Source organism: Motacilla alba, chromosome 1 (genome assembly GCF_015832195.1).
Source record: "Motacilla alba alba isolate MOTALB_02 chromosome 1, Motacilla_alba_V1.0_pri, whole genome shotgun sequence".
NCBI classification, from domain to species: domain Eukaryota; kingdom Metazoa; phylum Chordata; class Aves; order Passeriformes; family Motacillidae; genus Motacilla; species Motacilla alba.
In genome coordinates, this window is record NC_052016.1 from 76,075,686 (window position 1) to 76,102,746 (window position 27,061).

The window sequence follows — 27,061 nt, forward strand, 5'->3', positions numbered from 1 at the left end:
CTCAAGTCCAGGAGTAACAGGTTTCATGGGCACATTAGGATGGTTGGGGTTGGTGTTAGACACATTTTATCAATGCTGTAAAAAATAGAATGGAACCATCAAGCCTTCAGTGAGGTTTGTAAAGTGCTGATGAAGTTCTGGGTTTATCAAACCCATGATCTATTGCTGGCATACTGAATGGAACTCATTAACAATTTATTAGTAACGTAATTGGGAGGAGAGTAATTTATGTTTAAAAACCCAAACAATTAGGTTACCTATCTAAACAACTAAGATGTTCAAATCATCTCTGCAGTATTGAAACCGATCAACCTGAAAACCATGGGACAGTGTATTCATCAACATACATTTCACCTGCTAGCACTTCTGTGTGAAGCTATGTTATTAGTGGAATTATGTGTTAGTGAAATTACAAGTACACTTAAAATAGAGCAACACAGTGAAATGCATTTTTACCCTTTACTAAATCCACTTGTACAGGAAAGGCCTGAAAAAGACAGAGTATCTCACACTGACTGTGCGCATGGTAGCTGAAGTATGCACAACTTCAAGCTGCTTTCTAGCCATACAATGGCTAGACTGGGTACCCATACTGGTAGACTTATGAAGTCCCAGTCAAGGGGGAGCCAATCTCTGGACCATTTTCCTGGTGGTATGATGTCTGTGATCAATGCATCTGTCTGGAAAAGATGCATTTGTACCCATGCTAGGGCATGACACCGAGTCCTAAGCTTTTTCTCTTTGGCAACCGAGTTCTGAAATCAATGCCTGCAAGCAACTTCTGTGTAGGTGATACAAACAGCAGAGGGCATTTGAAAAGTTTCAACTGCTTGTAATCATAACTGAGGACAAGCATTCCCATGGTGACTCTTAAGATCCTCTGCTATGATGCTACATGCTCTACCCTGTTTCCAAATGTGTCTTCTGATGTATCTCCAAACTGGTGTCTGCATCAAGATATTATCTGATGCAATATCCAGATCACACTGTCATATTCCTGTTATGACTACTGAAAACTGCAGATACCCATTTAGTGGTTTTTTTTTTTGCTGGTCCACTAAAAGACTTTACATCTTTGGTTCAAATTAAAAAAAAAAATCCTCCATTTTTTATCTCTTTTGAGTATTTCACAGAATCATCAGGGTTGGAAGACACCTTCAAGAGCATCCATTCAAACCATCAGCCTGGCACCACCATTATCACTCCTAAACCCTATCCCAAACTGCCACATCCAGACATCTCTTGAATGCTTCCAGGGACAGTGGATCCACCACCTAAATGGGCAACTTATTGCAATGCCTAACTACGCTTTCAGTGAAAAAAAAAAAAGTTGGTATATAACTGCACCTCTACTGCCTCGTTGCATCCTCCAGCACTGATATTATAATAAGCTTCTTGGCTTTTTTTTTCATTGTACACTAGTGATGTATAATAAACTCAATATTACATATGCTGCCAATTGATCTTTTTATATCATTTTGCAATCTTACTGGATTAAGAATGCAGTTCCAAGAATTAAGGCTAGTACCATTATTAGTGATAACAAACAGAGAGATATACATTTTGCCTGGGACTAAACATGTCAATTCTCCTTTTACTGGTGGGAATAAAGATTACAGCTATCTGTAGTAGTGAAAACTGGACTCTGTCGCTCATTCTAATAAAACATGGCAGAATTGGGGCCAGATGGTTTTTACACTCAACATTTTCCCCTTCTTTCTTCCAAAGGGACAGAGAAGACACAACCAAAGTTTTGGGTTAAGTGCTATCTAGTTTTAAAGTAGTACACTGGGGGCAACTGGGGGTATTTACTCTCTCTCTCTCTCTTTACTCTGATAGAAGTTATATCATCTGGAAGTCAATGGTTTGTACTCCACTCTAGCTTCCTTTCCAGTCATTCTTATAGGACTGGTTGTTATTATCTATACTGCAAGAGCGTTTCAAAGACTGACAAACAATAGTGCTGTTGTCTTGTGCACATGCAGAAGAAAGTTTCCAGATTATAAACAAAACAGGCTGGATGATTTCAAAGTTGGCTTATGCCCTGAACAGAGAATCACTGTCTGTTCCTCCTTACACCAGAAACCTGAGACAGCAACAAAGTGGGGTGAAGGCAGCAGTGGCTGACTAAAGCTGATGTTCAAGAACTGGGTAGTGACTGACCAATAGCTATATTTAGTGGGTAGCTGAGCAAATTATAACCCTCAGACTCACAGAATCATTTTGGCTGGCAAAGACATCACAGATCACTGAGTCTGCTAACCCAGCACTGCCAACTCCTCGCTAAACCATCCCCAAGTGCCACATCTACACATCTTTCAAATACTTGCAGGATGGTGACTCAACCACTTCCCTGGGCACTCTGTTCTAATGCTTGATGACACTTCTGATGAAGAAATATTTCATAATATCTAATCTAAACCTGCCCTGACTTCATGAGATTTGCTCCTGATTTCATATCAGAGCCGTAGGAGACTTAGGACTGTGACTTAGAAGGCTGTCCCCTAAAGCTGCAACCAGAGGAAATGAACTTGAACGATGGTTGTGTGACGCCTGAGCTGTCTTGGGCAACACTGAATCCCTGCTCACCTTCTAGGTGACACAAGGGACACAAGCAATGGCTTCTTACAGTGCTGGGCAATGAAAGACAACGCAAAACCACTACCGTAAGAGAACACTACTCATACCTCTCTCTCAAAGATTTGCAAGATACAAGCCCACCTATGTATCTGGACTGTGTTAAGAAAGATATTTCGATACGAGGGCATCTTTCACCTCAGGAGCTCTCCTACACACAACCAATACATAGTTACGTAGTTTTCTGCAATGCTCGGTTCAGTGTTTGCTTCAGGAGCAACGCAACTTCAAAAACGCGTCGCTTTCCTCGCTTTGTGCCAAAACTCCCAGAATCAGCATGTTTCAAACCTACAAACGGCGGCTTTGGGCTGAATTAGTTCCTTTCAAGCCCAACAAAGCCTCTATTTGCGATTCCCATTCCCCTCACACTCTCAATCTGCATAATTACAGCCCTGACACCACCAGGCTCTAATTACACGGCTCTCGAGAGGCGCGGCGCCCTGGGCCGGATCCAGCCCGCGGGCGAGGCGGGGCGAGCGGCGGTGGGGTGCAGCGGGGGGAAGGTACTTTTCTTGAAACACCCGGGGCTCCCCTCGGAGGTGGTCCGTGCCGCCCTTCGCCGGGGCTGGATGGCGGGGGCGCCGGGCGGCTCTTTGTTCCTGCCGAGTGCGTGTGCGCGGCGCTCGGGCTGCCGGAGTGGGAGGGGATCCCGCCCGCGCCGCCGTTAACGGGAGGCGCAGGAGCGGCGGCGCGAGGCCGGCCGGCCGGGCGGCGGGCACAGCGGCGTAGGGCCGGACCCCGGCGCTGCGAGCGGCGCTGCCCGGCGCTCCCGCCTCCCCCGGGGGCCGGGCGCTGCCCTCCGGCGGCGCGGCGGAGCAGGTGCCGGCGGCGGCAGCGGGCCGGCAGGATGGAGGCTGCCTTGCTGAAGCCGGCGATGATGGCGGAGGTGAAGGGGAGCGGCGCCGGCTCAGCCGTTAGCGCCGAGCTGGAGGTGAAGAAGCTGCAGGAGCTGGTGCGGAAGCTGGAGAAGCAGAACGAGCAGCTCCGGAGCCGCGCCGCCGCCGCCGCGGTGGCCACCGGCCCGCCCAGCCCGCACCTGCTGCTGGCCCCGCCGCCGGCCCCGGGCGGGCTGCGCCCCGCCAGCCCCCCCGCCGCGGGCCCGCCGTGCATGCCCAGCCCGGTGCCCACCCTGCTGTGCCCGCCGGAGCCCCTCGCCTACTTCAAGCCCTCGCCCGGGCCGCCGGCTGCTGGCGGCGGGCAGGAAGGCGGCGGCGGTGCCGGGGCGGCGGCCACGGTGCTGGACGAGGTGGCGGTGCTGGAGCTGGAGGACGGCTGCGGAGAGGACGAGGATACATGGTACATGCGGCTCGGCCCTGCCCTGCTCCCCGGCCCGGCCCGGCTGTGCCCCTGGCCGGGCCTCCCGCAGCGGTCTCCCTGCTCTGATTAGCATTAGCCCCCAAATCCAGTTGATCTCCCCGCTTAGACTGAAATCTGCTTTTTTCTCTCCTTTTTTTCCCCCCCCTCCATCCCCCCTCCAAACCGTGCCGCCCAAGGGAAGGGCCCCGTGTAGGAGACGCGGCTCAGGTCGGGGCTTCACCGCTCGGCTCGCCCGGGGCGTCGCGCCCTCCGTGGGGAGCAGAGCTCGTTTTCCACCCCGAGGAATATCGCTCAGATCTCAGCCTAGTTTCAGCCCCGTGTTTACATAAGGAATTAAAAATAGCGGAATTTCGTTCTGGGAAAGCCTTGATCTGAGCAGCGCTGCCTGCTCATTCTAAAATCTCTGCCAAATTGACTCCCATCTTCAGGGATTTGGGAGGGCTTTTGTCTTTTAGACGTTGATCTAAATTGTGTATCTTACGCGCCCATGTAGCTTCAAAAGGCACGGCAGGGTGCTAGTAAATGGAATAAATCGGAAATGTATAGCGAATGGATGGAGCAGAAAATGAAGTCGACCTGGACTGGTTAACGTGCGTAACCTGGAATGGTTACACTCGCTTAAAAAGAAACAGAACGGGAGACTGCAAGGTAGAGGTATAAGTAGATCAGTAAAGCTGGGGCCTCAAAACCTGTTTCAGCAGCGTGGGCGAACATCGCAGGGGCAGTGCTGGAATACTGTCTTGGCCGTGTAACCATGTGGAACGTCATTGATCCTCAGTTTGTTTTCAAGTGTCAATAGCAATATATAGATTACCTTTATTTAAATAAGTTTTAGGGTATCTGTCTGAGCTTCCATGTAGCTTTCCTTTTTATGAGGTTAGTTTTTGAATCAAGCTATAAGTTAATGTCAGAGGAGAATAAAATGTAGTATAAAGAAGCTGAGATGTGTTAAAATATCCTTAATTTTGGTCGAAGATAAAATGTTCAAAAATTAATCTAAATATCATAAGTGTTTCTGATTGTTGTATGTGCTTCTTGGCACACAATACCGTGTTTCTGAAAATGGCTTTTGAGAATCATGTACAAATTGTGTGGAAATTTTTGTCAGTGTTGCTTCATTGTGTGTGTGGTTGGTGTGCAGGGCTGGTTTGGGCTTGTCAGTCCAGACTTAAAATTTACATCGGTTCTAACTTCTAGCTTTCATAGCATTAAGGAATATCACATTTGTTTGATAATGTCATGTTAAAATGCTTTCCTTGTTTACATTTTACGGTGGTAGTCAGTCATCCTTGCGTTATATGCCATAGTGAAATTTTCGATTTGATTTCTTCCCTGGGAGCAGTCCTAGATTTGGGTGCCAAAATTTACCTATATGTCACACATGTATGTGTCCACAGGCAGAATTTCATGACAGCGATTTGTTAACAAATTTATTGCACTAGGAGTAGTTGTTTTAGCTGTTGAATGTTTTTATTTCAAGGATAAATCTCCGTCATTGTCCATGAAAGGTCAGGCGTGTGATGCCAGTTGCTTGGGGCTTTTTTGTAATCTCAGTCTTTAAAGCAAACTGCTACCTGGAAAGCCAAAGCCTTCAGTGTATATCCTAGTTCTTGATTAGTAATTTTAGGCCTTAAATACCTTTGGGGTTTTGTTTTTTCCTTGGGTGTTTTTTTTGGTTTTTTTTTTTGACTGCAGTTACAAAAAAACCCAAAACCAACCAACCTTGTTGAACTGCAGACAAGTCAAACTACTACTTTGTAGTGTTTAGCTTTTTACAGGAAGATCATCAGTCAGATGTTTAGCTTTTGAAGCACCTTCTGCAGGTTAGCAGGAAACCTGAAAGCTTTTCATTCCTTTGCTTTTTGGCTTTCTCAGTATCATTTTTTAAATGTGTGGTCAGGCACTGCAGGAAGTCTGGGGAAATGAGTCCTCTCCTCAGAGCAATTCAACAGTTGATCTCTGCTGGGATTGCCAAGAGAGAGAGAGATAGCAATCGCAGTGAGGATATTTGTTCCCTTGTGAGCTGGATAGACAGTGCTGATTGACTTCAAAGGCAAAGAGCTCCATGGAGCAGACACTGGAGAAGGGGTGCTCTGGTGGGACTTTGGTAGCTCTTGAGCCAAAACTGTGATGGTGAAAAGCTGCTGCAACCTGTTAGTGACCCCTTGAGGGGCAAAATCCTGTTTAGTTTTTGGTCTTGCCTTTCTGGCCTTCCCCTTTGTACAGGCCAGATCCCTTTAAGGCATGTAAAGTGTTTTTCTGTGCCTTGAGAATTTGTCTCTGGGTGTCCCTAGCCCTGTGTCTCGGAGGTGATCAGGCCAGGGAGAAGTGAGTCGGAGTTTTGTCCAGCAGACAAGAATAGTTTGCTCCCTGGAAGATTTGCACTCTCCCAGGTGAGTCGGCATCTGCTGTGCCTGCTAATCTGCCAGGGCGACAGCAGCAACCCAGATCTCAGCCTCAAGAATTCTCCCATGAAATCTGCTTTGAAACCTGCTTTCCTGATGTGCAACTGATCAGTTGCCAGCTCTTGTCTGAGAATAATGCACGTACACTCCCTTTTTTTGCATGTGTGCTTTTTTTTTTCTTTTCTGCTGGTGTTGAATGTTGAAAATAGATTTTCAGTGTTTCTCATTGAATGTTTTTTCATCATTACAAATATGACTTGAACAACAGCTGGTTCATTTGTGTGAAGATAATTTCAGCATCTGAATTTATCTAAATCTCCAGTAAATATAAAGTATAGGGAAAAGCAAGAGCACCTTTGGTGTGTGTACAGCACCTAATACATTTGAACTTTGGGCAGTGCTGAAATTTAGACAATGGTAGTGATTAGATAGAAGATTTTATTGTGAAATCTACTTGAACTTTGTTTGGACATGTCAGACCTGTAGAGTTGATATTTTGCCACCTGTATTTCTGAGGAGGGAAGAAAGAAAACAAATGTAAACTCTTCTACTTCAGGATATATTTCTTTTTATTAGATATCCTCTTGCAGGGCTTTGCATGTTATAAATTATTAGCGATCTAATAGGAAAATGAGCATACAAAAGCAGACTGCAGTATTGTGTATCTTGCTGATACTTCTTTGTGTTTTGGTAAAGGTTGTACGTCTTGCCTACCAAGACTCGCGCTCCTCAAGAGAAATCTCTGAGTCCTCTGCAGTGGTGCAGACATGTTCTGGATCATCCAACTCCTGAGATAGAAGCTGCAAAACGTTCCTTATGCTTTAGATTGGAGCAAGGTAATCTTATTGTGTTAATTTCGTTATTAGGAGGTTGTCATTTCTGGTCTGGTGTTTCACTCCTCTTTGGTGTTTTCACAATTTAGCAGGCTTTACACATGGCACATGTGGAGTTTCTTCACATGTATGCAAGTCTTCCTTCATTACATAAATGCTAACAAATTATTGAATTTTTTCGTTTCTGATCATGCAGTTTTAAAAGTATTTGCCTCCTTTGTTATCCATTTTTTCTTCTGCACAACTTGTTGTTCTGACTTGTCAGCTTTCATCCAGGACTTTAAAGGCATATTTGTCAACATATGATGTAGTGTTGGAACTTTGCTAAGTTTAGCACCCACCAAGAAGAGCTGTCACTTGACTGTGGTGCTGTTTTGTTGGACTCTCGGTAATCTCAGGTACTGGAATCTGTCTGATGGCTGAGCAGTGCTGGTGAACTTGTAGAGTTCTTTGTGTGCTCTGACTTTTCTTTTAAATAAATAACCAGACAGCACTTTTCTTATTTTCTTACCATCTGGGGTCTCATTAAGATTGTATTAAGTGTTGTTGAAGAACGCAGTTAAGGGAGGATATTAAGGTTTATAACTCACTAGGAAAGAAGTGGAAAATGAGCAATACATGAACATGACAGAAGAAGGAATAAAGCTAATGACAGCATGAACATATGGCTGTATAAGTTAGCTATAGCCATCCTTAAGAGAGATTGAGCATGTTCCTGTATGCTTTGGAGGATGTGGGTAGCTGGATAAGTCTTATCCAAAATCAAGTATTTAAGTGAATCAGGCTCTGAAGGCATTGGCCTCTTTGCATTGACTATGACAGATGCTACAATGATTATTGATCTGGAAGTATTTAGTGGAGCCTGTTTGCCTCCAGTTACGTGGGCCAAACTGTGGTTCCTATAATGGTATTCATCCCATCTAGTTTTAGGGTGGACTTTGGCTTGTTAATTTGATATCTGAGTTCAGGTGTCTGTAGGGTGAGCTGAGTGTCATATTTGACTATGAATGGAAGATTTGTGTGTAGAGTCAGAGGAATCTGGGGAGCTAGTCAGGTGACAAGATTTAGGTGTTGACTGTAGAATGAATTCAGTAGCTTTCTCGAGTCCACTGACAGTAGTGGGTGCTGGCACTCAACCCCACATGCTTACCTGAAGGTGCATCTGTGTGGGGTTGGGCATCCAACAACGGGGTGCAATCTGGTGTAGAAGCTCTGCTCAGATTGCCCACATAGGTAACTAGTGCCCTTTGAGATGGCCTGTTACCCTGATTTCTGTTCAGAACAGATGCAGACCTTCCAAAAGTCCTGTGCTTTTACTGTCCTTTAATGTCACCTTGGCTTCCTCAAGGGTCTCTCAAGTGGGCAGGCTCCAAGTATGGACATTGAGTCAAGCCTGTAATGTCAGTGTAGAAATTGGCAAGAGGACTTCCTGACCTTTTTTTTTCCCTTAAAAAGATTTATTTAAATTGAATAGGCAATAAAGGTTTCAAATTAAAATCACTCTGGTTATCAGTTCAGTCTCTCTCTCTCTGCAGAAGTCACAGCAAATGGCATATGTCACCAAGTTATGTTGACAGTGAGTTACTCTGATCCATATGTTCTGCTTGTGGAAATTGGCTCATGAATTTCCTGAGCTCTGTAAAAAGTTTCTGAGAAATTATATGCCATAAATAAAACCTAATACGGGAGCAGTATGTTCAAGGAGTGAATAGACTTGTATTTATACTGCAGCAATTCTTTGGTAAAATTGCTTTAATTAATAATTCAGTAAAGACTTGATTACCACTAGTATTTCTAAATATTTTCTTTTAGCATCTGTACCTTTATAACTAATACATAATAAGAAAATGTCATCCTTCTTACTCTTAAATTTTTAGAAGTTGATTTCACCATATTTGTTTATTCCTTAGTTTTTCAACTGGATGTGAGTCTTTTGTAAGAATCTAATAATTTGGTTTTTGAAGTACAGCAAACTTTCTGTAACCCGACTTCCCCATGTTTTGTTTTTCAGGGCATTCAATCAGTATTATACATTTATAAATACGTACACATAATCCATCCTGATTTTATAAGTGACTCACTAAATATGGCATTCTTCTTTCTGGTACTGAAGTTTCAAACTTCGTGCTTGTAAGTTGAATGCTATTTTCCCCTTTTAGCCATATGCCTTGCAAGGGCATTTTCAAGGTGTTTTGAAATCTACTTGTGCCTCTTCTTCTTGGCTCTGAATTAATGGTGAACACTGAAGTACTTGAGAACTATTAAATGAGTAGTCAGAAAACATTTATAGTGTACCAGAGTGTGATTTCTGAAATGGCTTATTGGTAGAATTCGCTTAGTGCATGGTGCATTAGCCAAAAATGAAACCAGTTTAGTTGTTACAGCTCTTTAGACACCAGAGTGCAAATGGAAATAAAAAGCAATGAAAACTGATTTTTGACTGCAAAGTCAGCATATCTGAATAAGTTCATGCAGGGAGAAGAGGTGTGAGCCAAAAAAAAAAATTACCAGTCTTATTTTTGAGTTGTAATTAATTCTGATTTTCTTACTAAGATTTTTAATCCTGGCCTCATTTATTCCTGCTCCTGTGAATTTTTCTTACTGCATTACATCCTGATTTTCATAAAAGTTTTCATTTGTTTTTTGAAATATCCCAATATTGGGATATCTCATAACAAGGCTAAAAGTCTTGTAAGAAACTTCTGCCAGAGCAGTCCAAAGCAGTGAAATAGTCTAACAGTTACTTGGTCTTTCAGGCCGGAAAATCACTCGAATGGTGGTATTTTCTTTTCACTTTGCTGTGCTCACCAGCCTGTTTCTTTTCTAGTGAAAATGACTGTTTTGAATATTTCATGGTGGAAGTTAAGAATTCATTTTGGCATAAATCCTTAAGGTTTATTATAAGCACAGAGGTGGTCTCCAGCAGGTGGTTCTTCTGTGAGCCACTCTGAGAACTTGGACAAGCTTGTCAGCATTCCTCTGGTCTACCACTAAGTAGGTAAAGCTTTTATAATGTTTATAATGAACTAGGCTTATTACAAACCTGTTTCTGTGGATTAAGCATGCTAGCTTTAAGGAGGATGAAAGTTTAATGTAACCTCCTTTGATAGGATCTTTGCTTGGAATTATGCCTGTTTTCCATGAGCAGTTACAGTGTTGAGGTAACATTTGTTTGCTGTTTGTTTCAGTCATTTTATCTCTGTGGGCTGGACTGGGTCGCATCTTTCTTCTCACTCTGCATCAGTTATCTTTTGTTTGAAACCTTTCTGGTTTGTTATGCTTACAGCAGTTCTTTATATATTGTAGGGTCAGTTAGCTTGCTGCTTGGATTTTAGTTTTGCTGTCTTATTTTATTTTTTTAGGTTAATTGAAGTGAACAGGGCCACCTAACAGTCTTAATGGTGTGTAGAGCCTCTTCTGTGTTCTCTTAGCAGTAGTTGAAGATGTTGGGACGTGCATTAATTCAGTGAGCAGAGAGATCTGGCCTGTAAACTTCCTAGCTGATGCAGATGGGTATAAGCCCTCTGAAAGTGATGAGATGGTGATGACTGACACCCTGGCTGAAGATACCCTGCCTAACTTCACTTCTGAAAAAGCTCTGAAGCAGGCGGGTGGGTAAACTGAGGACTTAAGAGGCTTAGCAAGGAGTCAGTCTGTAGGAGCTCAGCTTTTATGCAAGGTCCCAAAGTATAACTCCTCCAATTCAGCCTTCCAGATAGGAAGCTCTTCTTTATTGGGGAATATGAAGTATTGGCTTGATTCAGAATTTGGCTTAGATGAGAAACCCCATTTCAGATGTTTAAGAACAATAGGCAGCTGGAGTCTGTAGGTTTTGCAGTTAGCTGTAATAGTTTATAGTTTAAGGAGGTAAACTCTGTTTTCTTTCTTAAATTATTCTTGTGCTTCAGGATGAACGCTGTTATGTCATCTGTGGATGATGAGATTTGTTGTGAAACAGATCCATTGCAGCTTCTCTCCTTTGCTTGAGATTGCACAAAACAAAGATTCTCATTAGTGGAATTTTATTCATTATTGTGCTGTGTCCCAGTGTTACATACTAGTTAAGGTTGATGTCCAAACATACAGTGTACCCAGAAGATAAACCATGAGGAGACCAAACAAAATTATTTATTTTGACAGTACTGTGTTCTTTTTACCTATTAAAAAAGGAAATCTGGTAGGGCACCAGGCAGAAGGTTTTACCTGGATGTGTAACTTGTGGCTTATTCAGGAAGAGGCAGTGTTCTGTCTCCTTATCCTAACTCTCTTCCACTTTCCACGGGTTCATAGTGAAATAATGAGTCTTCAAGATATGGAATACACTTCAACTGTTAAAAACCACTGTCATAGGGAATTTTTATGCTGTAGTTTATTAACACCAGAAACAAATAGAAAATACTGTGGGGGGAAAAAAAAGTGAACAAAAGTTTTTATCTGGTATGCTTGAGGTGTGTCCAGTGCTGAAACAAGGGCAAGGCGGATTTTGGTTTGTTTTTTTTCCTAAGGTAGATTTTTTAGGTTTACTTTTATTTGCTGTCCATTGATGGATCAGATATGTATGTTGTGATACTTAACTGGATTAATAAAATTTCATGTAGCTTTCTTGATCATATAAAATGCAGGTTAGTTCTATGTAAAATGCTTTTGAGACAGAAAGCAATAATGTGTAGAAGCTTACAGGTGATTGTTGTTTCCATCATAAATAAAGTGTTTAAAGCTCTAGAAAGAATGAAAAAAGTGGCATGAAGTTTTGATTCCTTTCTGTGCACGTTTTTGTTTATAAAAAATGATAAGCAGCCTTAGCTCTTATCCACATCTTAGTACCTTCTGAGGAATATGTCATATTGGAGGTCAGGGTGTTTAGGCATCTTCTGCTGCACTACAGGCTTAGTGTTTGGAGTGCACCTATACATGCACAGCACTTACTTTGTAATAGATTTCATTTATTTGAAGTAATTTCTTGTGAGAGCTGCATAATTCCAAGCACTTCTTAGAGGTTTTGCAAATGCTGATATCTCTGGATCTTGTACAAAACTGCTGAGGAGTTGTGTATTTTGATTGAGAAAAACTCAGGTTTGATACTCGACTTGCATTTCAAACAGAGTATTTCTCTCTGTCACTGTAACACTGCTGCGCTGCAAGTACACTTGAAGATGGAAGTGTTTGGTTTAAAACCCTTGTGGCAACAAATGCGTATAAGACACTTAACCTTTGATGAACTTCAGAGATATTTCTTGCCTTTTTACTACAGCTCTTCAATGAGATTCCTACTTTTTATTAAATTACAATATACATACCATGTAAGGGTTTTATTTCATATTTGGGGATTGATTGTTGTGCAGCTCATAATTACTTTCTTAGAATAGAGTACTGGCTATCATTTTACTTGCAAGGGGAAGCTGGATTCTGAAGTGTCTGTAAGGGTAGAGAGGTGATGTTAGATCATGCCTCAGTTGAGAAGACACCCATCCCATTTTAGAGTGTGTGTTTTTTAATCCATGGTGACTACTGAGCTGGGATTATCATCTCATCATGAGTGGTTAAACAGCTAGAAACACTGTTAAAATTCATGTGAGGATTTCAGTAGGCTTATTCTTATTTAAAATAATTTATACTCACACTGCATTACAGGCTTTGAACTTACATTGTATGTCTAAAAGCAATAAAAGTAGCATCAACACTGCTTTCTGCTAAAAGTACAGGCACATGTAGTGTTACCTAGTGGAGTTAGGAGTTAGCGGAGTACTAATCCCTGGATTGCCTTCTGAAGTGTGCAGCTACTTTCCTGTATAGAAATTAAAAAGAAACCTAGGTGTTAATAATTGACTTGAGGGTATTTGCAAGCCCATCCTCATGGAGATATTTTTTCTGTTGAAATGAGGATCTTTTCAAAACTGGATTGTTCTGGATGCTGTCATTTCATTATTGCTTCTGATAGTCCTATGTGCTCACTTACTGTTTGTCCCCAAATTATTGTTACAGCTTTTGTCTTCCATGTTGTCTTTCTTTCACAGTCTCTTTTTTTTCATTTCTGCAGAAGAGAGCTGGGAGTAACATTACAGAAGGCAGACAAGTGTGGTAGAGGTAGCACTGCTGCTTTACTAAAAGGTTTATTTCTGTATTTTCACTTTGGCTAATTTTTCAACTTAGCCAACCCTGTATGCCCCTCTAATGTAGAGAGGGGCATTGCACTTCTTGCAGTGTGATTTGGAACAAGTCTCCTACTTCTCCTACTATTTGGAAAGAAAGCTTCTTTGTATTCACTTGTCTTTTCGCATTAGGTAGTACCAATTACCACTGTTGATTTTGCTGCCTGCCCTGTATTAATTAATTCAGGGTGAGGAGACTTGTACCTTGAAGTGCAGAATTCTAAAATGGTTACTCAGAGTTCGAGGTGGATAACTTGGAAGATATCCTCATGCAGTCAGATAAATTCCTCTGTAAATGTTGATGAATTGCGTCCTCTGCTGCATAGGAGAGATCAGTTGTTCTTTCTTAGTTTTGTCTGTAGATGATGGAGGACAGATTGTTTCCGAGTTAAGTACAGTAAGGATTTGTAAGAGCTCTTTTTGATACTAAAAAGAGTATCTTGGGAGATACTGTCTGTCCATTAATGCTGAAGAAGCCAAAGGACCATCCACCCAGCTGTTCTTAAGCAGTTGGGTGAACTGAGTCTGGAGATAGTAATTTCTCCCCACTAATTAGAAAAAAAATCTTGGGGTGCTTAGCATCAGAAGGATTTGGATTTTTAACAAGTTTTGAATACCTTCTGCATTTTGCAACAATAGCTCTGGTGCCTTATGCAGAGATAGTTTCTCATGGTCTCCTATTTCTTCATTCATGATATTTCTTGACCTTTTTTGTAATCATTTGTTTAGAAGCTAAGCTCATTCTCCAAAATGAGGCTGGAGGATGCTTGCGGATTTTTTTGTGTTTTCACATACCAGTAGCCATCTGTATCTTTCTATGAAAGGCACAAAAGTTTTGTTCCACATTCCAGTCACTGGTGAAATGGTGTAAATTCTATTGTTTTGTCTGGTGGTCTTAAGTTAGATGCATGGGGTATTGCTTTGTGTTGTATCTGTATCACAGAGCAACATCTGTGTGATTGAATCTTCCTTGGACTTACATTTTGTGTCTCAATTTCCATCTCCAGACATGGAGCTTGTCCTCTTGTGTCTGGCTGTGAGGACCTTGTTGTTGGGTCTCAGGTATTTATGTGAATTCATAGAACATGTAATGGTCCAGGTTTGTTCCACCTAATTTTAGGTTTATGTCTAGTAAATACATAGTTTAAAGTTCAGTCACTTTTGACTGTGATCCATTGATCTTAGTGAGGGTGCCAAGAATAATCTGACGCTCTTTTGCATCCTTGGTGTATCTAGGTGGGCAGATGGTTATGATACAGGATCTGCACCACAGCCTTGCTGAACTAGACCAGCTGGAGCACCAAAATGTCATTACATTCTGGTTTTAGGTAACTGAATCATGCCCTTGCTGTTTATGCTGAAGGATTGGTTCTGCTCCAGATTGTAGGTGTTAAAGTGAGGCTGTCTACAAGTGGGCCCTTCTGTGCGCACGTATGCATTTTATTGTCTTTTGTGTTTAGAATTGCTTTCTACATATAAGAGAACACAATATGCACTTTATATTGATGCTGTCATTTCATAGAAAAATTATCAGCACTCAAGAAAGTAAGTGCAAGATCACTTGTGGTGAAAGTATGCCACTGCAAGTTGACTTTAAGTAGTATTAGCTGCTTGCCACTCCATTTAAAATCACTTGAAAATTATGTAAAGATTTGTGTCAGAATTTAAAGTGGCCTCTTAGGGCTAGAGGCTCTAATTTGTTTTATTCTTTAGGAGTGGTTCATATAATGTAATTCCAATTTCACTGGGCTCAAGGTCCTACTCCAGTGTAGACTTAATGAAAGAATAGGATTGAGTAGTAGGTCTTTAGAATTTGCGTCTCTCTGGAACCGTATATTTTTAAAGTTTTTGGTTTATTTTCGAGTTAGTTGGCACTTGATGTATTTGTGACTTTTGTCTTCAGGCAATTTTTTCTTCATAATATGTTTGGAGTCCTTTCAGGGCAGGGTTTTGTGGCCTACTGTTACCTGGGTGATAGCAACTGAGTCATCTGTTGTGTTGTTGCCTTCAGGTACAGAGGACTTGGCTCAGCATCCTAACATCCTAGTGTCCTTTCTTCCTAAAAGTCTACCATGTCCTTCAAGCAACTCTGTGAAATGCTTACAGACCTTTTCTATGTTCTTTGTTCCTTCTTCCTAAACCACGGAAAAGGCAGGATATAGAGTGATTTGCAGGCCAGCATGAAACAGGGCAGGGTGGAGTGGTAGAATCTTGGCTTCATCATGTTCCTCCATAGTGTCATCAGTTTTCTATTTTGTCATTTCTGCTTCATGTATTGTAGTTGTCTAGCCAGTATTCAGACTGCCTCATGGTTGTTTATTAATGTCTTTTGAAGCACTGGGTATGAAATACTTCACTATAATCACAAATGGATCATTATTTATAATGGAAAAAAATAATCTCAATTTGTAAGTAGGCACATATGTTCCTGTTGTGGTGGACATAGTCCAAAAAATATTTTACCTTTTTCTGGTTTATGTGGATACTGATAGATCTCTAATAATTATTTGGAAGAAATAAAATATTTCATTATAGAGAAGCTTGAAGGAACAGGTCAAATTATATTGTCCAAACCCATTTCTGCTTATTGTGGACATGACAGGTTCTGGTGATGGAAACACTTAAAAGATGCTGCTGGGTACTTTTTATCCTGAACAGTAAGACAGGGGCAGAAGGATGCTGCAGCAGTGTAGAAGTTGTGCTGATGGTGCTTCTGCAATTTGTGTGCTTTTGACTCCTGTCTGTGTGCCATTCTCATGCCTTCCCTGTTGTACCGTGTTCTTGGGTGATGTTACACTCCTCTCTCCTCTGCCAGCTGATACCTGTGTTGCTTGTTAGTGAGGAGCACAGAATGCCTCTTTGTTAAATGTTTGGGCAGTTCTTGGTGCTGTGTACATCTGGAAGGTACTCGCAAGGCAAAGTTTACCTAAGGAGTCTCCCTTGAGATACCTGAAATCACCCCAGGGAACCTTAAATGTAGGAATGTGCTCTGAGTTAGTGTCAGGAGACATTGTTCTTTCTTGAGGGAATCTGAAGAGGCTGGTCTGCTTAGCTTCAAAATTGTTGCAGAAGCCCTAACTCCCATGGCAGTAATGACAATGGTATTTTTGTGTCACTTTACCCATTTTCCTGGTAGCAATTTTTTTGGTTAGTGCTTCTTAATTTGACTCATGGTTGGTGTTGAACCTTAATTCTGTATGAGAATACATATTCTGAATATGTTATCATATTTAACAGTCAGTTAAATCTCTATTAGAACTTTTTTAATCATAAAATCTCACAAATTCCCCCCCCCCCCATGGTGTTTTAGAAGTATGAAAAATCTGTTTCACAGTAGCTTTTATTTTTGAAGTGTTTTGTATATTTTCTGAGCTTTTTGGTAATAGTGTTAACAGTTTCTCATGATAATCACATAACTGTGACACCTGCTATATTTATCCAAAAGCCACAGGGTTCCTGGAGGGTAAGTGCTGCTTTTGACCTCGATCCTCGATTTGAGCCTAAGATTTAGCTTTTTCAGTCTGCCTCATATAGACAGCAGATATACTTGAACAAAGAAGGGAGTGTGGCATCTTGGAACGGTATTGAAGTCAGAAACTGTAAATTGAGCTCTCTGGCAAAAGTCTCCTGCCAGAAATTTAACCTTTGAATACAGATGGCAGGCAGATATGGTTTTAGGGGGAGCTGTAGTGTTTGTATAGGTGTTGCTGGAATGCAGAGGAATTTCAGGACTAAACAGTAATGATAGGAAAAGTGCAATTTAGGTTAATCCTGGACTAATTGGACTATTTTTTTTTCCTGTCTTTTCATCTATCATAAATGATCAAGAGAGTTATATCCCAATAGACACATATATTTGAATTCTACCTGGTACATAACAAAGATCCTATGCTGTTAGGAGAAGAATAGGAAATTATCCTTCTTTGAGTCTGTTTTTAACAGAATGGATTCCTCACCCTTTATTCTTCTCTGTTTTGCTGACGGTATTGCAACAAAGAAAGAATTACTTAAGCTACCAGAAAATTTAAATATAGGAAATGTAATTATATATTTTTAACTGTATTTTTCCTCCAGCAACTTGTTCAGAGGAAAAATACACCTTTGATTAAACTTCTTGCTATTATGTCTGATTAGCAGTATAGCACATGTCCACTTAGGAGAAGTGTTGTGTATCCTATCCTGTGTGGCATGTGGAGATGAAGTTCTCTTTTATTAACTGGAGTTACTGTCTCTGAAGAGTCCACTAAACATAATAGCATTCATAATAGCATTTTTGTACTAGTGCAATGTATAGACTAAATGAATAGTACCTTTTCAGGATGTGAGTACCTTGTGTAGTAGCTGAGCTCTGATCTGCAAGGGAAGTTAACTAATACCTGTTCTTTAAATCACACAGAGAAGCCTTGCTCCTTATCCTAGAGGAACCCTCTAAGCGTGGACTTACAGAGTGAAAGGGCAGAGGCACCCTTCATCTTCGTGCATTTTGTCCGTAGCAGTTGAGCTCTTCTTGAAATATATGCAATGTTATTTAAAAATAAAAATTTTTATACTGTGATTGAATGTTTGTCCTGATTATTACATAGTAGTGATTTGGTCTTAATTTGTTTTTCTGCAATGGTACTGTTACTATTGTCTTCTCCTATCACCTACTCAGCTTTCAAAACCAAAGCTGCAGAAGGGGAATCTGTCCAATAGAGTTCTCTGGGATTGCTGTGATTGCAATGACTCAGCACCAACCAGTACAAAGTATTGAAATTACAAAGCAGCTGTTACTTTCCAAGGACATGAGAACATTTCTGAAAGAGTGGATGAATTGCTGTCAGTGGGGTTTTAAATCTGCTATTGACTGCATATTGTGGGGATGTCTTGTGGGAATGTCTGACATACAGTTTTCAGAGAGTGGGGAGATTTATTTCAGCACCAAAAAAAAGTCTGATTAGGTTAACTGGTCATGAAAACAGGCCTCCTTCTTAGGCTGAAGCTAAGAAAATACTGTAAGACTCATAATTTTTTTGCTATATAGAAAGTATTTTGCTGATGAGATAAAAGCTTCTGATGTTCTTCATAGCCTTGAAGGATACGGAGCATATCCAGGCACACAGAAGACCTCACACCTGATCCTGTCAATGCACACAGCCTGTCTACACCCTGCAGATCATGCCAGGCAGCCTAAGTCCAATATATCTACACAGCTCAGTGCTGCATGGATAATACACATTGGTATAGCTGTCACTGGTATTCAACATGAATGAAGGTCATGATAGCTCCCATATTTTGGCTTTCAGGTTTCTAGTTACCATATCTGCCTCTCTGTATGTTAAACATTGTTAAACATGATGTAAGAGCTTTCAAGATAAGGTTCATACTGCTTTATTTAAGCCATCTTAAACTTCAGGCTTGAAATCAGTTACTAGTTGAAAAAAGCAACATCTTTGGAACATGAGATCTATCTTCCTCCAGTGACAGAGAGTAGCATCATTGGTTAGGTAGGACTGGAGGTCACCTTTGAATATTGTACACTAGTTGAGCTGAATACAGATCACAATTTCTTAAAGACGCAGGATATGCTGCGTTTTGCCAAATATTCTTTTTCTAATTCTCTGTAATTCAGACTGAAATTCTGATTGGTTTACTGTAACTCTCATAAGAATTTTTAATCATCAAGCAAAATTAATTTCCAGCTTTTACTTACCCTGTGGTATACTGGAATTAGATCTGTTGAAAAAAGGCTTTCTACAACTTCAGGACTAACCTGATATAAGAAAAAAGTGTCTCCAGTTTTGTGATACAAAGGAAGGTAACTAAATAAATACCATTTAAAAAATCTTATGTGATTATGTCTCGCGTACTCAAGATAGAAGTAGTAGAAAACTTAAAATAGTAGAAATGTAAGAAAAAGACTGTTTTGATCCAAAGCCTACCGAAGTCACTGGAAGTCTTTAATTTGCCTGGGGTTTGTGCATTATCTTTGTGTTCCTTCAGGTATTTGCCAATGAATTGTATGCTTTTGGGGGTGAGTGTCAAATAACCTTGAAAAGATTATTCTGCTTTATATTTGAGGTTAAAAATGTGATAAGCTGAGATTCCACATGTATTGTTTCCTACATGACTGAAAAAAAAAGTAATTTTATGCTCTAAGTTTGACTGGCAGTGATCAGTACAAATTATTTCAAACTCTGGAGTTTGATGCCCTATATTTAGAGATTTTACTACAGGGGGATTTTGCAAAACTTGCATAGACACCATGGGGTTCTTCTGACTCAAATAACAGAGCTACATGTAGTATTCTTGCCATTTGTACAAGTGTTGGGAAGGTCAGGTCTGTGCTAAAGATGTGAATACTGTATAGTTTTGTTCATCAAGAATATGAAAAGATGCACATCCATGACCTGCTGTGGCCAAAGTCCTTGGTACACACATACTTTGTTCTGGGAAGTTTTTCTTGTATTGATATAACCTGTCTGGTTCATGGCAATGCTTGTAGAGTGTTTTATAAAAAGCAGCTTTGCTCAGTGGTGTAAAAGTCATTTGCAGATGTTATTCTACTGTATTGGCAAAATGCCCCTTCACCAACAGGCTTACTTGGTTCTCATAGTAAGGAATGCAAAACAATTGAGTGGATGTGTGGAGTGGACTGGTTAGGGGAAGCAAGTATCTGCTAGCTGCAAGGCAGATGCCCAAGAAAGCAAGCAGTAGTTCAGTGTGTAATCTGACAGAGAACTATCCAAAAATGAATTTACCAGCTTCTTCTGCAACTGAAAAAATTGTCGCTACGCATATGAGGGTGGATGAAGCCCTCTGACTTGGGGGCATCCTTCCTCTTGGATGGTGAGGCAAACTCCTCATATGAGGATAACCACAAGGGACAGAGCTGACTGGCTGGGGAGGAGGAGGACCTTTAACAAAGGTCACATAATCAGTGTATGTACCAGATCTATTGGGAGCTTGAAAGCCTACTTCTGAGTGATACATAAACATGTCCAAAGAAGCAGCAGGCCAGATTTCTCTCAGTCAACTTCACCACTGGATAAGTTTTAGGATGATGATGGGCTTATTTAAGTGCACAGATTTATGATCATGGGCCTGTATTAGAAGTAACTCCCACTCCAACATACATTATTAATTTTATATGTAATACTAGGTTTCTCTCTTCATTGATCCAGAATCTTAGCTATTGAGAGTTGTGAGTTAGAGGGCTCAGCCTGCCCCAGGGGATTGTGTCCAGGGAGGGTTGTAGAGCTACAGCTCTCCTGTTCCTTTTTGCTAAGTGGTTTGCAGTCTTGCAAAATAACAGCTCTGGTAACTTTTCCATCGCAAAGTGGGAGGAATATGTATTTTTATTTTTTAATTTTTTTAAACTACCTTGATCAAGGCCTGACTTTAAACTTTCTTTGTTTCTTTACACCAGACGTGAAAATCAGTGCCAAACCCTACAAACAACATGATTTCTGATGAGGTTGGCAAAATTGTGCCTCTTTCCTCTGTGAGGGTATGTCATTGATCCAGTCACAGTCAAGGCACCTCTCTGTGAGATGATGACAGTATGGCAGTTTTGAGACACAGAAAACAGGTTTACCTATGTCCTCATAATTCTGGGTAATGGCCATAAGCCACAGAACTGTGGTGGTGATAAATCTGGCACAGTGGCTATCAAACTACTAGTCACCAGTATTTTACCATGTGAGCTGTATCCTGGGCAGGCATCTCTGCTGAAGATGCTGCAAGTTTGGAATAATAGCAGCTGTGGAGGTGATGCCCACAGCCACATACTTCTTGCTGCTGCATATGTGCAGACATTCCCTCGACTGTTCCAGAGCTAGAAAGAATATGTCATACTGGTCTGCAAAGCAAATCTTCACTGGATTTAAAAGGTGTGAACTGTATGGCAGACAAAGTTTGCTTGTGCTCTGCAAGCAAGTAGGCAATGAAGAGATGTCCTGAGACCCAGACATGCTGGGAGATGCTACAGATCCGACCAGCATTTAAAGAAAAAGACAAAATGACTTTTTTTTGTTCAGAACATACCTGTTTTTATTTTTTGTGGAGTAGTGTGGCAAACAGAACAATTAAACCAGTTCTGAGTGATTGCAAAATACTCTTCCCACAGTACTCTGTGGGATTTTGCTGTATCACACTGTCACTGAAATACAAACAAGGCAGTTACCAAAGGTGACAAATTCAAGAGAGAAAACCAGGTTGGGATGAGCTTCACAATGTTTCTGTAAAATGAGTATGAGAGTTTGGATTTTGTCTATGATGTAGTAACGTGTGTGTGTGTAATCAATGAAAGGCCTGTGCTTTATTAAGGAAAATATACACTCTTTCACAAATTGTGCCAGCAGAAATGATTTCCCTTTGGATTAGTAGGCGGTGAGTAAAATCTGATTCATGATGATCACAATGCTCCAACAATGTTGAAGTGGTATATACTATATGACTTCTGACACAGCTCTGCCTAAATCTTAGTGCCACAGACTGCAATAGCAAAGTCTTTGTGAAGGTATCCTTTCCACATAAGAGGAGTAGGGCCACAACTCATAAATGAGTGTGTGTGGAGCTTTTGGCAAAGTTATTTCAACAGAATAATTTCCACTGGGGTGCAGCTGGCTTTGAAGGTATGCTGATTGTGGAAGAGACATTAGTGTCTTGCCACAGTCCCAATTTCCCTGGAGTAATGCACTAGCCTCCTCAGAGCTTCTTCAGAGCTCTTCATTTGTGCTTATAGGGATTGCTGCCCCTTCAGATCTACTAGCAGAGATGATTGGATGATAACTTCCCTTCCCACTTCAGTCAGTACCTGCTGGGTGAACCTAGCCAGAGACCTGGGAATTTACAGCCAGAACCAGCAGAGACAGGAGGTCTATCCAACTGGCCCAGAAAGAGTTGGGGGGGAAGATATTTAGTGGCCTGTGGTGCATTGTCTGCACGTCCTGATGGTAGATCTTTATCCAGTGAGTGACATCATGAGGTGGTTACGATTTTGTTCCCTTTTTTGTTGCAAATTGTTAAAATATGGTGAAAATGCTCTTGCTTTACTCTGCGCTGTGTGGGTGTGTGAATGAGTGGTGTCAGACATGGAGTTCATCTCGCCTGCCCTTACACACACCTTGGAGGCTGTTCTCTGACGCATTTCTTTTGGAGGCAGTGTTACTTCAGCTGTCCCACCTTCCTGCCGCTGTTCTTCACTTCTCCATCTCCCTTAAATGTGATGGTACAAGTGATCTTCATCTTCCTAGTAAAGGGGATTGAGAAACTCTTCCTTGTTTAAAAAAATTAATTAACCCAGAGGTCCCCTTCCAACTGGAACTGCTGCTGAGAAAGTTGTTCAGTGACTTCAGTTGGATACAAGCTGGTTTCAGGAGGATGTATGAAAGTATTGCAGTGCTCTAGTGCTGCAAGAGTTGTCTTTTTCAGTTGCTTAGGAAAAGTGAAAACTGAAGGCAGTCTTTGAACTCTGTTCTTAAGCTTTGTTTATTGTTCTCTGTAATGAATGCAGTCAGAGAGTTTCATCTGAATGTGTGCAGGGATCTGTATTGGAGCCAGTCACACTGGGCTGCCATTGTAGGGGGAGCAGACAAAGGGGTATAGCTCCCTTTGCAAGGGGTGCTATACCCCTTTGTCCTTTGCAAGCAGAGGTGAGATGAATCATGCCCTCTTGGAAATAAATAGTGTCCTGAGGTGACTAGGTCAGCCATCGATGTCTGTACGTAAGAGTATCTTCATTGTGGCTGGGACATGGGATCCAGCGTCCTAAAGCACCATCTATAGATACTGGAAGAGAGAGAATATGGGGAAGTAGAATATATGCCTGCCCTGACAGCATCCTAGCTGTATAGCCAGTTCAGTGACTGACAGAACCAGATGTGAACTCTGAATTAGATGTGATTTATTAACCTTTGGTAGATTCTTCTTTTGTGAGTCTGTGTATCTTCTTCCTGTGTTAATTTTTGCATTCACAGTGCCCTTTGGTAAGAATCCTTACCAAAATCCTGTTTTTGAAGGCTCTTAAGGCCTTACTTGAATACTTCTCAAATTAAGTGGGGTAAACACTCTTCTTAATGAATGAGATACTAATAGTTTGGTGGAAGAATCTGGGGCTGTATATTTTGTTCCAGGTTACCCTGTGTATTGGTACATGAGAATGAGTCTTCTGCTGAGAAAGGTCTGTCTTACTTCAAGCTAGCTGAAATTTGAGCTGGTCATGTATGCTCATGGGTTCTGGTCAATCCACCAAATAGAATGAAAATTTATCAGACTGACTTGTGTAAAAACTGGGAGCTGGGAAGGGAACAGGTATTTGGGCCCTAGGTCATGCCTAAGTCTTAATATTTCAGCATAGTAGTTGGCCAAGTTCTCAAAGGAGGGAAGCTGGGAAGCCAAGTTTGGCTCCTAGTTTTAATCAGAAAATTTGCTTTTGGGTGTGTGAATGCAGGTAGAGCTGTGCACCTAGGAGGAAAATGAATGCTGAGACAGTTGCATTTTTCACAAAGCCCCTGTGCTTGTCTGTTTACATAGCTGTACAGTAAAAGGTTTTCCTTTAAAAAAGAGCCAAGTTAAACACACAAAACAAGAAAAAACCAACATCCCTACCCTCCAAAGTGCGTAGCTAAAATGTAGTGTCCTTTTTTTGGGATTTGTACAAAGTAGCTTATACCTTGCAATTCCGTTTCCTTTCTGGAATTTTGAATCCTTTGAGATCATAAAATAATTTTTTTGACAAATTTGGGTCAGTGAATGGCGATTGGAGTTTCCATGCTCTTCAGTGTGCTGCAGCTGGACGGTGCTGTGGTTGTGTTTTCAGCATTCAGTGTGTACAAAAACAACTTCCAGGTCAGCCTTTCACTGGAATACATCGAACTAGAAGAGTAATTGTACATTTGCCTTTGAAACTTCCCTGCTCACACCGATAGGTAATCATTGGCACAACTAGATTATGTCATGCAAAGTATTAGTCCTGAATCTTAGATTTACATTTTTGTCACCAATAGCAGTATGCCAGACACCACAGCTGATTGCATTCCTTGCTGCCCTAGCTGAAAGTTACAGGGACTGCTGCAATTTAGACAGGCTTTCTGATTCCACGTTTAAAAGAGGTCTGTGCTATTTCATCTACGGCAGCTCTTGAGGTATATGCTGTAGCTCTGAATATCAAGCAGTTTTGTACTGATACATACCAATTGAACTGCTTTCTCATTCTGTGCTAATACTAGATCAGTTCATGTGAATGAGCTGGGAAACAAACTTCTCAGGTACTCCCAGTTTTCTCATATTTTTAAAACTGAAGTTCTCACAATACTCTTCAAGTTGATTTTCAGTTTCCTAGGCTTAGAGGCAAGTGGACCCTCTATTAATTTTCTCAGCTTCTCCTAATTTATCGCTGTTAGTCCATGTGGTGCTTTGCCCCTAGCTAGACACCAGCTGCCCACCAAAACTATGCTGTCATTCCCATCCTCACCTGCACAGGGGAGAGAGAATTTAATGAAAGGATTGTGGATCAAGATGAGAGCAGGGAGAGAGATCAGTCACCAGTTGGTGTCTCAGGCAAACCAGACTTGACTTAGGGAAAAATTAATTTTATTACCAATCAAATCAGAGTACAGTAATGAGAAATAAAACCAAATCTTAAAACATCTTCCCCCCCACCCTTCAATTCTTCTGACTCTTGAAAGGAGTCCCTTTGTGCAGTCTATATTTGGGAAGTTTCCGTTCTCATTGCAGTTGGGGATAAGGGGGTGCTCTCCCTCTTGTGATGGAAAAATCAGCAGACAGAAATGACAAACAAGCCTCAAGCATTTTGTGTTCTCTGTGTGACAGGGCAGGGAAATAGTTCTGGGCAATGACAGTTTCAGTGTGACTGCAAATGTGCATTAAGTATATGAGGTGTGACTGTGCCTGATAGCAAAGTTTCTGCCACTAGCAGGATGGCTGACTGAGCTACAGCTGTGGTTAGGAAATCAAACTGGAATAAGCTGATGGGATGACCAAAGCTGATGACTGTGGAAGGCTGGAACTAGGAGTGTGCTGCTTGAAAAATCAAGAAGTTTGCTGTGTAACATTCAACGAGATGGGAAAATGGACATTCCCCAAACTAACTTCCAGATATACAGGTACAACTCAATGCTCTTTACTCACAGTTATTAGAACTGACAACTGCTGTCTTAAGCCCAGATTTTACAATCTTGTAAATGATAAACCCATAATTTTTTTTTCAAAAAAGTGAATTTTTAGGACTTAAAATAGCAAAGGAAAGCTTTGAAACACTGTGTTTTGAAAAACTGTGGAAGGTATTACAGTCCTTCTGAGCCCAGAAGCTGAATGCCTCACCCTGTGAAACAGACCAAAGGATTGCACGTAGTTCGAAGGTTCATGTGTTCAGGAGCTACTGAGGTACCTGAAATACATATTCTGCTTTTTTGAAAGCTTGGCTCCCTGAAGTTCTCTTATTGGATAGGGGCAACACTGTTGGTTCCTGGTAAGTATCTAGCACCTGTCTCCTACCTTGTATTGCTTCAAGTTCTTACAGGAACTCTGGGTTTTCAAGTGACTCACGTAAATCTCTACAGGCTGCTGAGTAGTGGTAGCCCATGTTCCCTGCTTCTTGAGCCAGTGTCCCAGTAACAGCACTAATCAGTGAGTAGTGGGGAATACCTTCATGTTTTCCTCTGTCAGTCTTTTCAGGCATGTTAGACACATAGCAATTCCCAGAGGTATATCTGACTGCAGGAGTAGTTTTCAAACTCTGGATTGCTTTTTTATAGGGACCTAAAGTGGAGGTTAAATACCTTTCTTGGGAGGGAGATATTAGTTATGCCTCACTGAGGTGATACCTCTTAGTTGGCTTAGGCGTTCTTATCTGTGGTAAAGAGAGGGTTTTGAATTCCCTTCTAGTACTCTGGATTTTCTCCTGTGATCAGCTAAATGCTTCTGTTTTCCATGTAGGTCTCTGTATTTTACTCCCGTGAGAGAGATTTTTCTTTTAAGTGTGGCTGCTGTGCAACCACACATATGCAGAATACACCAGGAAAGTGGTTTGTGTTTTCTGCTATAAAGAAATTGTGTTGGTAGAAAATTATTTGCAGTACTGCGGATTGACAGTATTGTAAATGTTCCTCCAGTGCTGGCTCGAAAGAGGATTTTGTTCAGGCTTTGTAATTAGAGCCCGTATTCAAATATCTGCATGTATGCAATATAATTTGTTTAAGCTTGAGCTTAAAAAGTATTTTTGACTTTGCCTGGAGGCCTATACAAAAGTTAACTAATTGAGTAGATAAACAAGCCAGATGATGCCTCATATAATTTAGCATGTTTAGTCAGCAGTACAACACTGATATATATGATTTTATTGTTTTTTGTTTTATAGCAAAAAATATTATTTGTGTTGCTTAGAGTGAAAGTAAGTTCTTGTTGTGTCAAACTGAGCTCACTGAGTTTCATAATGGAGTTCTGAAAATGGGAAAGTGTTTAAAATGTGCCTGTACTTGGTTTGGTTTCTTGGAAACCCTTATACCCTTAACTAATGTGACAACAGAATCACAGAAGGGCTCGAGCTGGAAGGGACCATAGTGGGTCATCTGGTCCAACCTCCCTGCTCAGGCAGGGTTATCCTATAACACATTGCACAGGGTGGTGTCCATATGGCTTGCAAGTACCTCCGGTGAGGGAGACTCCACAATCTCCCTGGGCAACCTGCTCCAATGCTTGGTCACCCACATGTCCTAGA

At 41.2% G+C, this 27,061-nt stretch overlaps 1 protein-coding gene across 2 annotated transcripts in view; it reads left to right on the top strand.

Moving 5' to 3' along the window:
- Window positions 1–3,402: 3,402 nt before the first annotated feature.
- The window catches only part of SLAIN1 (SLAIN motif family member 1), a 49,506-nt gene continuing 25,847 nt past the window's right edge, over window positions 3,403–27,061 (top strand). For both annotated transcript variants that reach the window (XM_038144519.1, XM_038144528.1), the window contains exons 1-2: window positions 3,403–3,933; window positions 7,056–7,195. In XM_038144519.1, the coding sequence (XP_038000447.1) occupies window positions 3,485–3,933; window positions 7,056–7,195 (589 nt within the window). In that variant the 5' untranslated portion in view covers window positions 3,403–3,484. The remainder of the gene's footprint in view (window positions 3,934–7,055; window positions 7,196–27,061) is intronic.